General features: G+C 44.1%; 1 protein-coding gene across 6 annotated transcripts in view; it reads right to left on the minus strand.

Moving 5' to 3' along the window:
- Positions 1 to 473: 473 nt before the first annotated feature.
- The window catches only part of TJP2 (tight junction protein 2), a 106481-nt gene continuing 91498 nt past the window's right edge, over positions 474 to 15456 (minus strand). For 4 of the 6 annotated variants that reach the window (XM_084898201.1, XM_084898205.1, XM_084898202.1 and 1 more), the window contains 8 exons: positions 15364 to 15443; positions 14749 to 14959; positions 8851 to 8951; positions 7483 to 7695; positions 5955 to 6065; positions 4499 to 4831; positions 2389 to 2474; positions 474 to 1043 (listed from right to left, as the gene is read on the minus strand). In XM_084898201.1, the coding sequence (XP_084754327.1) occupies positions 884 to 1043; positions 2389 to 2474; positions 4499 to 4831; positions 5955 to 6065; positions 7483 to 7695; positions 8851 to 8951; positions 14749 to 14959; positions 15364 to 15443 (1295 nt within the window). In that variant the 3' untranslated portion in view covers positions 474 to 883. The remainder of the gene's footprint in view (positions 1044 to 2388; positions 2475 to 4498; positions 4832 to 5954; positions 6066 to 7482; positions 7696 to 8850; positions 8952 to 14748; positions 14960 to 15363; positions 15444 to 15456) is intronic. The other 2 variants (XM_084898204.1, XM_084898203.1) reach the window with 1 other exon arrangement.

The following is a 15456-nucleotide window of genomic DNA, read 5'->3' on the forward strand; positions in this document are numbered from 1 at the left end:
TCATTAAGTTACATTTAACAAAACGGGAATTAATGCAGAAATCCACCATAGAGCAAGTTATTGATTGCAATGTCCTCCTTTTTATTAAATTACAAAACTGTTGTCAATACACACACTTTTGGGGGGGAAATGTGTTTGTCTCAAGTATGTGCTTTTGTGGAGCACAAACAAAACATTTCCATACCATTTTCTTGGTCTTCAAGCCACTTAGCACTGGTAGCCAACAACCAAAAATAACTTTTATATACAGTCCGAATTTATGAAAAATACTAAAAAAGACAGATGCCTCAAAAAGAGGGCACAGTGCAGAGAAAACCACAGCTCTTAAACTGGCATAAAAATTTAGTCACCACGTTTTAGTCCTTTATGGCTTTGCATAAAGCTTCAAAGGAAGAACATTTAAGACACGTCTCATCAAAGGCACTTAGCGTTGTAATAAAATACTTCTTTGAATTTAGTTGGAGTCTGACAGTATTTTTATTCCTTTTTTTTTTTTTTTCACATTCTGTCTCAGACTGAAATAGTCCTTGAATATAGCTATTAATGAAAAATAGTTATCGCTTCTTAATATACATGTTAAAAATACACAAACACAATTAATACAGATTTTGGTCCACTGAAGCAGGGAACAGCATCAAACGTAAGTTTCTCCCTTAATTCTGAGCAAAAGCCACAAACTCCCCCAGACCCAGTCCCACAGATAGAGCCTTCACAGTTCTGAACCTGTGTGGGTTGTCCCCTGGGATCCCCATGAGGAAGTGGGAGCTCGGTCCTCCCCGCATCTCCACGGAGCATTTTAGCAGGACAGAACCACCCACGGCTCTGCAGGAGTGCTGCTCTGAGGTGGTGACGTCAGGGTAGAGCAGAGCCAATTTGCAGACATCTATAATTCGGTGTCCCGGTATCGGGAGGGCTGGCCGTAGTAACCCCGCTTTGAGTGTTCTGACAGCTGCTGGCGGTATTCCTCCTCCTCCACATCACTGCCGTAGCTTCCTCTGGCCTCCTGGTAGAGTGCGGAGGGACTCTTCTGGGGTACCAGGGGTCTGAAACAAAAACGGTGGGAGGGTCAGAGGCACAGCAGGCAGTCACCCGAGGTAGATTGCTTACCTCGGAGCCACACTCTGTCCGGAGGGACAAACCAGGAGCCCTCCTGGCCCCGCTGCAGGTTCCCGGAGTGGGGATGGGAGTAATAGGTCAAGGCGATGCCCACCTGGGTAGGGAGGGAGGAAGCCATCCAGGTGTTCCTTGGCCTAATAATTCTCAGCTGGACCAGGGGGCGCCTTCCCCATCCCTAAGTTTATTGCCCTCAAGCGCCACTGTTGGATTGGTAAAGAAATTTGCCCCTACTTTTCTGCTGCTGTAAATCTAGACTCTAGCTTCTTGTCAGAATAGCCACAAGAAGTTATATATATATATATGTGTGTGTCTGTATACACACACACACACACACACACACACATTTGGCCAATTTTCGGAAGCAGGAAATGATTCAGTGTAAAACCTCCATGGGAAGACACTGTGGTAATTCCTAGTGTTTATGCAGCAACTTTTAAATGCAGCATCTTACCCACAGCCAATTGATTGTCACCTTCTCTTCAGACCACAGTTCAGCTAGGGCAGTGGTCGATAAACTCATTAGTCAACAGAGTCTATATCAGGGGTCTTCAAACTACGGCCCTCAGGCCACATGCGGCCCGCAGAGGAGTCTGATCCGGCCCGCCAGGTTTTTTGGGCAGTGAGCGCCCAAACAGCCGAGGTGTTACAGTAGGAATTAGTAGTTCATATAGTCCGGCCCTCCAGCTCTCTGAGGGACCGTGATCTGGCCCCCACTTTAAAAAATTTGAGGACCCCTGGTCTATATGATAGAAATTTCTTTTGAGAACCAAAGTTTTTAAGCTTAAACTTCTTCTAACACCACTTCTTTAAAATAGACTCACTCAGGCCATGGTATTTTGTGGAAGAGCCACACTCAAGAGGCCAAAGAGCCGAATGTGGCTCTCAAGCTGCAGTTTGCCGACCACGGAGCTAGGTGATGCAAAGGAATTAAGGGGAGCTTGGCTAACAGCCAGAAAACAGTAGCAACAAAACGAAGTGGGCCCCAGGAATTTTGCTCAAAATGGGCTATCCTGACACAATTTAACATATCTGTGCTCCAACATATCAAGGGAAACTGACTTAAAAGTTTTAGCACACATGCAACATTGCCATGAATAACTGACGCCGTAATCTGTACAATTAAATTTATCTAAATAAATCGGGCAAATTGCTGACCAGGAGGGAAAACGTCTTCCAGGTACTTTGAAATGCAGGTGAAGAAAATTCTTCCCCAGGAGGCCAAGTCCCAGGTAAGGCCCTCTGGCAGAACTACACCTGCTGAGCAGCCCTTACCTCGTGAACTGGGGCGAGCCAGGCTCCGGCTTGTGGGTTTTGATCGGAACTGCATAAATATCAGGATGCTTCTGTGCAATTTCAATCTGTGGTAATTAAGAAAGTAAAAATAAAAAAGAGGGAAAGGATGAATCACTACACAATCAGCTTGCTAACTTCCTGCTGGTCCCATTTTCCAATCCCACTTTAAGGAGAAGAGAAAAAAACAGAAGCAGCTTTAGTTTCCATGCTTTTGTGTGATGCCTAGTGGTACAAATAGGCAAAACGTTCTAGGCCATGAAATTCTACCACGTGCTACCACATGAATGAACCTTGAGGACATTGTGCTAAGTGAAAGAAGCCAGTCACAAAAGGTTGATTATATGATTCCACGTACGTGAAGTTGCCAGTGTAGTCACAATGACGGGGGGAGAAATAGAACGGTCACCAGGGGGGATGGAGGTGTGTAGGAAATGGGAAGTAACTGTTTAATAATTTAATACGTACAGAGTTTCAGTTATGAAGGATGAAAACGTTCTGGAGATGAAGAGTGGAGATAGTTACACAAGACCGTGAATGTACTTAACTGTCAATGAACACTTAAAAGTGATTCAAATCGTAAATATTACATTATACAATTTATTTATTTTAAAAGAATAGTTTATTGATTTTTTAAAAAGGGAGAGGAAGCCGAAACCGGTTTGGCTCAGTGGATAGAGCGTCGGCCTGCGGACTGAAGGATCCCGGGTTCGATTCATGTACCGTGGTTGCGGGCACATCCCCAGTAGGGGGTGTGCAAGAGGCAGCTGATCGATGTTTCTGACTATCTCTCCCTCTCTCCTCCTCTCTGTAAAAAATTAATAAAATATATTAAAGAGAGAGAGGGGGGAGGGGGGGGAGGAGGAGAGAAACATCAACGTGAAAAACATCAACTTGCCGCTTCCCCATTCCCCACCACCACCAGGGACGGAGCCCAAAACCCGGGTATGTGCCCCAACCTCAGATCGAACCAGGACGCCGCCCAACCAACAGAGCCTCCCTGGCCAGGGCTTTGTCATGTGTGCCTTTTATCACAATAAAAGAAAAATGCTAAGAAACCCCACTTTTGTGGCAGACTTAAATGACAAGAACGCTCCTATCCACTGGGCTGAACATGCCCCCCCACACTTTTCCCTAAACTCTTCTTTAACTTTTGAAAGGTTATGTTTGCACATGGCACAAAAATACAAACAGTATCACAAAGCACCATCTGTGGGCCTATCAAACAGTTACTTCCCATTTCATACACACCTCCCTCCCCCCGTGGGGGTATTCCATCACCCCCCCCCCCCCCCCCCCCCGCCCAACCCCCCTGTGATTTTTGACTACACTGGCAACTTCATGTAAGTGGAATCATATAATCAACCTTTTGTGACTGGCTTCTTTCACTTAATATAATGTCCTCAAGGTTCATTCATGTTGTAGCACGTGGTAAAATCTCATTGCCTAAGTTTCATTGTCACCGGCATTCACTAGGTTTCTAAGGCAAATCTAGGAGCAAATGGAAGCTCAGGTACCAAACAAACATAACAAATGTTTTAACAAACAAAAAAAAATAACTTCTGGGAGGCACTGCTTTTCTTGTCTCACTTTCATTCTCCAGAGCTCAGCATAAAGCTCTGAAATACAAAAAGCAGAATCTTATTCACCTACACCAGTGGTCGGCAAACTGCGGCTCTTGAGCCACACGCGGCTCTTTGGCCCCTTGAGTATGGCTCTTCCACAAAATACCACTTCCTGGGCGAGTCTATTTTGAAGAAGTGGCATAAGAAGAAGTTTAAGCTTAAAAAATTTGGATCTCCAAAGAAATTTCCATCGTTGTACTGCTGATATTTGGCTCTGTTGACTAATGAGCTTGCCGACCACTGACCTACACCATTAGGTTTTCTTGATTAGAAGGAAAAGGCATGCACCAAGAGCTGACAATTTGGAAATGACACACACCGAGGACATGCCTTTAGTACCAGGCATGCAAATATCCCCTTTATGTGTGTGCCCTGGAAAAAGGACTGAAGCGTTTTACTGAAATGAAATTTACTTAAAATTCCTCTTGTTGGCATGCTGAAGTAACCCAGTGGTTCGAAACAATTACCCTTGCGTTCTGTGCTTCCTGGAGCTCTTGCATTCTCTGGAGTCTCGCCTTGTGATCCATCTTCTCAAATATTTTTACTTTGCCCAGGACAGACTTGGGAGCGTTATCTTGCTCCTCGCTGCCCTCCCCTGCCTCCTCGCTCTCGGGGGGAAGGACTGGAATGGAGGGCTTCAAGATAGGCTTGCAGACGGCAGGCTTTGCTGCAATAGGAGGAGGAGGACCCTTGGCAGATGCCCCAGGAATTTCGTTACCGGCCACAGCTGGAGGGGAGCTTGGCCTGTATTCATAGGCCCTGGAGTAGTCAAAGGAGTCTTCTCTCTTCTGGGCCCTGGCCTGCGGAGAGCAATGGCATATTTTCACCTCAGGCTTTCGTTTTAGTGTCACATCGATATTAGTGATTTAATACACTCCATTTCCTGATCAGTTTCCATAGGTGGTCAACAAAGAATCAAATAGGGGAGGGCCAACAGCCACTGGCAGGGCATCCCGATCCCTTCCTCGCCTCCTACAGAAGAGCACTGAGAGTTCTGCAAACCAGGAGGATGCTGGGAAGTGCCAGGAGCCCTGCACGTGCGAGGGGTAGATCAGACTGAATGTCACTCAAGGGAAGATTAACATTTTGGAAGAGACCTCAGAACCAGTCAGACTTCAGGACCCAAGAGTGGATTCTTGAGTCCAGGCCCTGGCTCGGAGGTGAGGCCAGAAATGAGACTGGTGTAGGGAGTGGGGAAGACATATTATGTTTGTGGCCACTTTCCCTGGATGCTTGGATCCTAGGCCTGCTTGTAAGTGTTCATTGATATATTTTATGAGGTCATTAATTACCTCTGATAGCTCACACGACCATTTATTACTTTCTTCTCATCTAAACTATTGAGTGAGATCGACACACGTCATTGGGTTATAAGGAAAAACCTATAATCATAGCTTTGATTCAGAAAGGGATAAAAAATCATATGACATACACCCAAGGGGTTCTTATGTTGATTTTTTCCCCCTTGATGATGTCTTACTTAAAAAATAAATTAAGCTGCCCTCATAATTAGAGGCATTGTTTATAATGGTGGTGGTGGTTTTCTTTAGCCAATCACCAGTAAGGATTTTAACGGTGAATCTGAGTCAGACTGTGGGCAGAAAACTCTAATTGGACAGAAAAACAGTCTGAGTTTGGTGATTCTGGGCATGCAGGATTTGTCAAACCTTTCTCTTTCTCCATCAATTAAATAATTTAAAAATGCTGTTTTAAAATTGTCCATGCTCCTAAGACTTCCTTTCCCTCTTTCCTATCTTTTCTCCCCTCCCTAAATTTGGGAGCCAAAAGGCAGGTTCTAAGAGAGAAACAGTGAATTACAAACACAATTCAACACCATCTTATTGTGTGTGCTCTTCCCTGGCTGGGAGCTCCAGGGCTGTCTGTCTCCGCTTCCTTCCCATCCTGGGCTTCCCAGACACATACCTTGGGTGGCTCTGGTTTGAATGCCGGGGGTGGACTATTGTCCCTAAGTTGATCTCTGCTAGCAGCCCTCCTCGTCTGAGCTCGTGGCTCTGGGCTGGGCTTCCTTATGCTCTACGAGACACAAAGGTTCATTCACAACAAGAACATCTCAGCAGAGAGAAAAGAGTTCTCGTCTGCTCTGCTGGAGTCCCAAGCACTTGTGTGAGTTCAGAATTTTGAGGTTCACACCTTCCACAAAAATCTCTCACTGGCATACGTCGAGACACTGACTCGTTGCTTCTGTACTGAAAAAGGCAGAAACCATGCCAAAACCGGTTTGGCTCAATGGATAGAGCGTCGGCCTGCGGACTGAAGGGTCCTGGGTTCGATTCCGGTCAAGGTCATGTACCTTGGTTGCGGGCACATCTCCCAGTGGGGGGGTGTACAAGAGGCAGCTGATCGATGATTCTCTCTCATCAATGTTTCTAACTCTTTATCCCTCTCTCTTCCTCTCTATAAAAAATCAATAAAATATATTTAAAAATAAAAAATGAAAAGGAGAAACCAGGCATGTTCCCATGAGCAAATGGTTAAGATAAGTTTTTCTAATGAGATGCATCCAGTGTAGGAGTCTCCCCTTTAAAGTACAAAAAAGTCTAAAATCTCTTTTGTCCCTTAAAGCTTTTAGCATTTTTAAGCATTCGCTATCTGTATCTATAGAGGGAGTTAGTTTATTCTTTACAACTGGTCCAGTGTTATATAACAATTTTTTTTTTTTTGTCATGGTGGGTTTTATCCCACTATCCTTCACCTTAATTTTTGGTACTTCTATTTCACAAAGAATAAAATCATTCCCTGAAATGAGTGAAGTTGCTAATTGGCAGTCCATAGCCTTCATTATCCAAAAATATGGATAATCTCCATCTCCAAAGACATTATCCCAATGTTCTCTGAGGTACAGCTAATAACTGCTCTGGTCCTAACTCAGTGCCTTAGGATGTGACTTCTAGGATCACTGAAGCCGTCTCTTCACTGGCCGGTGGATGCACAGTACACGTGATCGTGTGTTTTGACCGTGAATTCAATTCAAAAATTGAAATACAGGAGAAGGAAACTGATGGGGAAACACTCAGGAGCTTTGGCAAGATCAGAGAGGTTAAAGGGAGGACGGAGAAGAAAAAGCAGGGATACGTACCTAAGAGTACAGAGAGGCCTAATCAAAGGTTACAAGCAAATACAACAATATTGTCTTTTAAAAATAATGTTCCACCTGCAATTTAGACAGCCGGCCCACAAAGCATCTCAGTGTGTCCATCACGTCCAAGGCCCCTTAGTTCCTCCTGTCCTGCTTCCCCACGGACCCCTATTCACAACCACGCAGGCATGGCCTGGGAAGGAGAGCCTCCCTACATGTCATCTGTTTCAACCCTTTGGAATGCCTTCCACATCACCCTGAACCAACGGTTGTCCAGAAGCGTTCCAGTGAGACACCAGAACCTCCAGGTCCTGCCCGTGGCCTCGCGGCCCGGGGCCTGCCTCGCTGCCTCACCTCCTCGTGCTGCACCGGCTCCGAGGAGCGGGTGATGGAAGACACCGGCGGCTCCTCGGCCGGCTCATCCAGCTCATTGTCAGTGTAGGCGCCTCCTTCGCCGTCGGTGTCTTCAAAGTCACTGATGAGGCGGCTGTCGCAACTCAGATAGTCCGCGCCCATGGCGGTTAAGTAGGACATGCGGTCTTCAGCGTCATCGTCCAGCCCTTCCATCTAGAGGAATTCGTTTTGGAGGGTCAGTGGGTGTGACATGGCTCCTGGGAGTGGGGACTCAAGAAAACGCCCGAGGGCACGGCCAAGTGAAGTCAACTCTACTTTCCTGAGATCACCTGGCTGGAAATGACTGGGTTCGTGTTTGGGCAGGGACTCAACTTAGGAACCCTCCACCCTATCTGTCTTTGCCACCAGCCATCTTATACAGCGCTACTGAGTCATGCCTCCTCAGACCGCGGGGCTTGGTCTTCCAGAACAGGGCTTCTCTTCAGCTTCTTCGGCTGGCACTGGTCTCCTAGCGATACATGCCTGGTGCTGCACACCTCTTCGAGCAGCCACAAGGTTATCAGATCCTTGAGGGCAGAACCTCTGACCTGCTCAACTTGCTGTCTTAGAGCCTTAGTGGGCTGTGCGCACTCAGGAGATGCTAGACACCCTGACTGAAGGTGCAGCTCCCGAAACGCAAGACTAGGGCTCAACCATCTCATGGGTAATGGACTCATTTCCACAAGGAAACTGTCCCTCTGGGCTACCTCAATCCAGCTGGATAACACAAGACTATCCCCAGAGGCTCCTGGAACCACAGGCAATTCTATACTCCTCTCTCCTTCTGCATCCTCCCTGCACAGAGCTGTGATCAACATCGTCCGCAGGGGAGAAGCTAGCCACTTTCAGAAGCCTGCCCAAGTTTCCTAATGCTCTCTTCTCACCCACTCAAATGCCGAGGGCCCGTTCTCTGCCAATCTTGAAGCAAATGGTCCCACCTCCATTTGCTTTTCCTCTTTCCATTAATTTTTAAGCACCTCTCAACTTCGTGTCTCACCTCCACGCTGAGCTTCCCCCATTCTTAGTAAGCTGTGAAGCTCAGCTCGAGATCTTGTAAGCTCTGATTAGTGTGCTTGGAATACAATACTAGTTACTACGTTAAAAGGAAAAGGGGAGTGAATGTAGGGTTGCACGTATCGCGTTCTGCTTTTCTTCTAAAAGCCCTTTCGCTTTATTGCTTTTTAGGAGAATTTATAAAATTGCCAGCTTGATTCGCACATAGGTTGGCATCCTTTCAAATGGGCATGGCTTTACTACATTCACTACCCTCTGGAGAAAAGGTTCAAAACACGGACTCTCACCTCGCAGCAGAGTATCTATGCCACATACCTTTCCTTCAGAGACCCAAACTGCTTCTCCTTGCTGATGCTGAATTGTGTCCTTCAAGCTGCCAAACCAGCTATCATTGGCTGCATTTAGGTCGATGGTTGCTATAGAGATGTACGCAAAAAGGTTTGCATCAATTTCCAAAGCAATGTTTACTCAAAAACTTATCTGGCATCATTCATACTCATTTGTGTCATATCTGAACTAAATCGTTGGCAAACGCAAGAGAACGTTTGCACATATTTGAATATTAAATCCCTTTAGTTGGATGCCATAAACCTAAAAATGAATGAATGAATGAATTTCAGATTGTCTATCTTTCAGAAAAGCTACCTTTAAAAATATGTTTTTAAAGAGTATATTTTCAGGAGCAAAGAAAACACACTTAAGACAGATTTAAAAGTACCATACTTTAAAGACCATTGCATAGACAAGTATACTATAAAGAAGAAAACTGTACACGAGTGTGCTGTTGGATATCTCCAATAAAATACTGAAGGTAATACTTAAATGTATATCACTTTGATAGGCTTACACATTTTAGGATAGGCATACAGATTCACCAAGCTCTACAGGTATACATTCAAGTAACATACATTTTCTACTCAGGACAGAATGTGTCTTACATGGCAGCACTTGCCATGGATTGACCACGCACGTTACAAATACCTGGCATGGATTAGCTCATTTCATGTGCATACGAACCTTGTGAGGTAGGTAGGCTGTCACCCCCATGTTACAGGACAGAAACTGAGGCACAAGAGTGAAACCAGCTCAAGGCCTCACACCAAATAAGTGAAGACGTCTAGATACGAACTCAGAAGTTTGCTTTTAGATTCTATGGCCTTAGCCAATGCAGGACACGGCCCACCTAACAACATGAACTCAGAGCACCAAGAGGAAATACCAACCACAGGAAGCACATGCAAATCGTTCTTCAGCCATAGGTATTTATGGGCCTAATGGGCATACACTGGAGAAGCACATTGGTCCCAAATAATAAATTTAATTGGGCCTAAACTGATCATACTACAGGGAAATTAGAATTTTTTTTCAAGCTACAAGGTCATAGCCTTTTCTTGTTGGTGAAAGTCGTTTTGCACGCTGCTCCCTCTGTCCTGAGGTCTGCATAATTCCCGATAGACAGCCAGAAAAGCAGCACTAAGCAAATTCTGTAAGCAACTAGCTGCAAGCCTTCTTCCGGGTAACATATACCATTCTCTCATTTAAGAAGTTCTAGCACTGACCTTGGAAATTCCTGAGCGAGCTGGCAATTTACCTGGTCATTCATTATTTATAGCATTAGAATAAACTGATACATTGGACGACTCAAAAAAATTAACCTTGATCCCTTGGACTTTTGCATCCTTATCATGGTACTTTGCCAACATTACTGTGTTCTTGGGTAAGGCATGATACTGTAAGTACTACTTAATATAAAAGTAGAATTGCATACCCCAGAGACAAAATATGAGATCTGCACTAAATGTATACATGCCTTTCTGAGCTTTAAGTTGGAGTTGTATGAAATGAGTACAGTCTGTATGAAAACCTAGTTAAAAAGGACATTCATGCCTGGCCAGCTTGGTTCAGTGGTTGAGCACTGACCTATAAACCAGGAGGTCACATGCCCGGGCTGCAAGCTTCATCCCAATGTGGGGGCGTGCAGGAGACAGATTCTCTCTCATCATTGATGTTTCCTTTTTTTTTATTTATTTATTTATTTATTTATTTATTTATTTATTTTTAATTGATTTTTTTTACAGAGAGGAAGAGAGAGGGATAGAGAGTTAGAAACATCAATGAGAGAGAATCATCGATCAGCTGCCTCTTGCACACCCACTACTGGGGATGTGCCCGCAACCAAGGTATATGCCCTTGACCAGAATTGAACCTGGGACCTTTCAGTCCGCAGACCGACGCTCTATCCACTGAGCCAAACCAGTTTCGGCTCATCATTGATGTCTCTCTCTATCTATCTATCTCTCTATCTATCTATCTCTTCCTTTCCTTCCCTTTATATATGAACACAGAATATATGTTCATGACCCCTGATAAAATGAAAAAAGGTCACAAAACCTTTTACTCAATTCACATTGAATCAAGTATGTGAAAAAAAAAAAAAGGAAAAGAAAAAAGACTTCACTGTAGCTGATTTCCTAAGCTCCAGATAAAGGTAACATCCATCACATGCACTGGACCTCTTTTTAATGGGTGTGTGCACAACTACGATGCTACCTTTCCTTTCTTTGGAATTAATATCTTTGGTTGACTGTTGGCTTTTGCTCATTATGTTTTTCAGATCTTTTGATTTCTAACAGCATTAGTTAATTCTTGTTGCTCCCAACCTCTGGACCAGTATGTTCCTGTGAACAGGCTTAGTGCATTTCTCAAACCCAAGAAAGTGAAACAGTGAAAGGCTCATCACTCAGCCTCTGTCGTGGCTGCGAGTCCTGGGATTCTGGGAGCATCCGTTCCCAGCCCCAGCACGAGTGGGTTCACGACTCCCTCCCCAGCCAAGGAGGTTAGGAAGTGCCAAGAGCAACAGCAAAAAGTGACATGTAAGGCTGGGGGTGGGAGTTGGGGGAAGAAACAAGGGAACGACTGCTATGGGGTTTCCTTTGGGGATAATGAAAATGTCCTAAAATTGACTATGGTGATGGCTGTATGTATAACTCTGACCCACTGAAATTTTCATTCTAAATAAATGAATTGTAGGGTATGTAAATTAAATCTCAATTAAGCTACTCATGTGGCAGAGATTCCCTCTAAATGGACAAGCATCACCTGAGGTGCCCAGCCAGACAGCACAGCATCTTCCAGCTGCGTCCTGTGCTCACCAATCTCTACAATCCCCTGGGAAACCAAAATCTGCCTGCTGCGATCCGGGCCTTCAGCTGGCACAAGACCCACTTCCCCCCACGCCTTTGCAGTGACTACATAATGACACAAAAATTATCTTTTTATAATATGTAACATTGAAAAACAATCAAGTAAGCATACAGCAATATTACTAATAATGATCAGTCGCATGTATTTAGTACTTCCAAAGTCCTAGGGCTGAACTGCACAAATGTGACATTAATGAAACCTGTGAAAGCTTATAAAAGCTCCTAAATTGTGGAACGTTAAAAATCCCGCAATTTGGCACGAAGGGTGGCCCTGATAGGGTCTCTAAGTCCATAATTCCACTTCAGTGGTCCACAAACCATGAACTGGGTGTTTTAGAAATTCCAGGAAAACATAATTTTCAAACTTTGTTTTTTAAAAAGAACCTTGTTGACATATACATGCAAATGTATCCCCAATCATTCTTTCAATGGGGAGGGAGAAGGGACAGCCTAACATTTTAACTCACGTTGGCACATTAACTTGCTTTTGGGAAAATCTCAGAATAAAGCTTCCCTTGTCATCTCCGCCTAACCGAGGAGTACCTTGAGTTTGCAAGGGCAGCCACTTTAACACTGTCATGGCACTACTCATCTGTGGGATGGGCTTTTCTTGTTACTTTCAACGAGGAAAAAGAAGGACATTGAGTCTAGTGACACTACAGGCAACATAACCCTTGATTTTGAAGGATATGTTAATCAAAGCAGCTCTACTATTCCTACTTGTTAATTCACAAAAATGCCATAAATTTAAAATCATAAAAAGCTTCTGTTTCTGGCCACAACGTACACAATCTAGTCACAACCTGGTCAGGCCGAGTGAGACACAGGGAATAGGAAGTGCTTAGTGGGACCATCCACGCAACTGTGAAGAGTCAAATGGGAAGTTTGGGACAATATTGTACAGGGCCCTGTGGTAGATAGTGGGGCTTGCTAATTACAGTCAGTGGGCACTCTGCTCCATCTACCCTTAAAAACTTGGAAACATATGGTGAGAATGGGTCACTTTCAAGTTCTAGAAGAAACTATATGTTCACAGTGTCTACATTTCCATGTCAACCTCTGACTTTAGTTACCCTAAGTCCTTCAAGTTCTTGTTTAGCTAAGGGGAGAAATGGTTTGTTGTGCCAGACGCAGTTCTAATTAAGTCACAGTTATGCCTTGCCTACTGGCTAAGCCCAGTGCTGGCCTTCAGCCCACAGAGCTGGATACTGTGTAGACCCTACCTTCAAGGATCTCACAATTTATCTGGGGCTGATTCAGGAGTTGTTAAACCCTCTACATGTGGCCTCCTCCAGATTTTCGATCAGACCCATCCAGCTGTTGTGGTCTATACTCCAAAGAGCAAATGATGCTGGCTCCAAGGGAGAGAAAGGGAGTGCTCCAGAGTCACTGGCTCCTTCTTCTGCCCTGGCCTCCCCTTCAGCCTGGTTCTTCCTCTACAACCCATTATGTCCCTTCCTGGTATCTCATATCCTCACATGAAGCCCACATTCAACTGAGGGCCCGAGCCATTCAATGGACTTGAGTTTGAGTGACGGAGGAGGAGTAGAGGGCGAGATGAAGTAGACAGAGCTGAGCATGTCACAATCACATGGGCCTCAATTAAATAGATGAATGACCTGTTCAATGGAGGAACTGCACTAGGTGACCCCCTTCAACATTAGAAAAATAAGCCTGTGCTGCAACATGTATAGAATATTGCACACATATTCAGAGATGCTATCATTTCAGTCTGGGCTCAACCATATACTAAATATGTGACCTTGCAGAGTCGCCTGGCCTTCCTTATGGCCCAAAAAGGCAGGGCACAGGAAAGACTGAACCACTGTGATCTGCCACTATAATAAAAATAGTAATAATAATTATTATTACATTATTACTAGTAGTAGCAGCAGTAGTAAAAATGACAGAGGAAAGATTATGTATGAACTAGAGTCCCAATGCATGAAATCTGTACACTTTTTTTGGGGGGAGGGTCCCTCAGGCCAGCCTGCACCCTTTCATAGTCCAGGAGCCCTCAGGGGATGTCCGAATGACGGCTTAGGCCCACTCCCTCCAGGAGGCTCCTGCCACTGCTGTTACGCTCTCTAGCCATGAGTCCAGCTTCTGGCTGAGCGATACTCCCACTGTGGGAGCACACTGATCACCAGGGGGCAGCTCCTTACATTGAGCATCTGCCCCCTGATGGTCAGTGCACATCATGGTGACCAGTCGTTCTGCCAATTGGTTGATTTGCATATTAGCCTTTTATTACATAGGACTTTTCAAAAGTACAAGCTCTTACAACTCTACACTCCAGTTTACGATGGACCACTCCAATCTATGCATTTGGCTAAATTACCTCTCAGGTACAGCATTTCACCACAGTGATAAGTAGTGCAGCTCACTCTTTAACAAGAAAAGTCAGGGACAGTAAAACAAGGGTCTAATGTGGGCATAGATATAACCCCTCTCCCCTCACCCAGTGTCAGATATGCTGAATATGACTTAGGTTACCAATGATTGGTACTGAACTTAAAAAAAGCTACCATTATCCTAAGGATATTACATCCAGACAGTCTCCTCATGCAGCTCCAAAACCTTATATAACCCTTTTAAACCCTTAATTATACCATGTTCACAGAACTAATCATTTATAAAGGTAGTGCATATAATCAGTTACTAAAACATGTCATAGTCTTACATCATTTTACTTTCATGAGTAACAGAAGCAGTGGCCTTCATATCAAGAACTTTAAAAAATATTCTATTATGGAAAATATAAACATATACAAAGGTATAAAGAAATTTTAACCAACTCTCCTGTTTATGACCATTTTTCAAAATTACATATGCAAATGCCATGAGTCTAATACACCCATTTTATAGGATTAGCTACTTTTCAAGGATCATGAGTAGTTCAGATTACTATTCTCTATTACTATCCAGATTATTTTCTTATTGCTTTCATCCTCCAATGCTCATAATTCACACTTTGGAGCAAAGAGAGTACATTTTAAATTTCACTTACCTGTAAAAAGATGTGCACACGTTTTCTTAAGCTTGTTGGCTTGATCATATAGCTTCCGAGAACTTTTGTTGGATGTTGGATCCAACCTCTGTCTCATGGTTTTGACACCTTGTCTGGAGTCTGGGTTGAAAAAAATCACAATTGGGAACCACTGAGTGTAATTCAACAGGTCCACGGCCTTCGGAGTCACATCCAAGAGGGCATGCTTATCCTGTCAGAAATAGGGAGACATGTGTAAACAGCATGTAAATTCACACAGCATTTAAAAGTTTGCCTTAATCAGTACAGGTGGCATCAATCAGGAAAACTTGTCAATTTAAATAATAAAGCAGAAGACGGTTCTCTTCACGAATGTCCACTTAATACCACCAATCTATTAGAATTTCTGAGGAAAAGAGTTCTTTGGTACAATGCTGAGAACTTTGGGGAAAAACACATCACAACCACAGGATATCATGTTTCCACACAAAGAAACATCTTGCATGTATACTCATGTTTTATCATTAACATTTAACGATTATTAAAATATAGACTCCATTCTCAGAAAGACTGCAGCCAACTACTGGTATGACTCAGCTCTTCCTGACAACATGGCCTTCGGATTCATTTTCTCACCTGTTCGATAATCTGCCTCACGGTGTTTAACCGCACCACCCCGCTGGATTTCTCAGATCCTGCATCCTTTGGCTCTGATTCTGGAGAAGCAAA

This window comes from Pipistrellus hanaki, assembly GCF_964339955.1.
Source record: "Pipistrellus hanaki genome assembly, chromosome: 11".
In the NCBI taxonomy this organism is placed as follows: domain Eukaryota; kingdom Metazoa; phylum Chordata; class Mammalia; order Chiroptera; family Vespertilionidae; genus Pipistrellus; species Pipistrellus hanaki.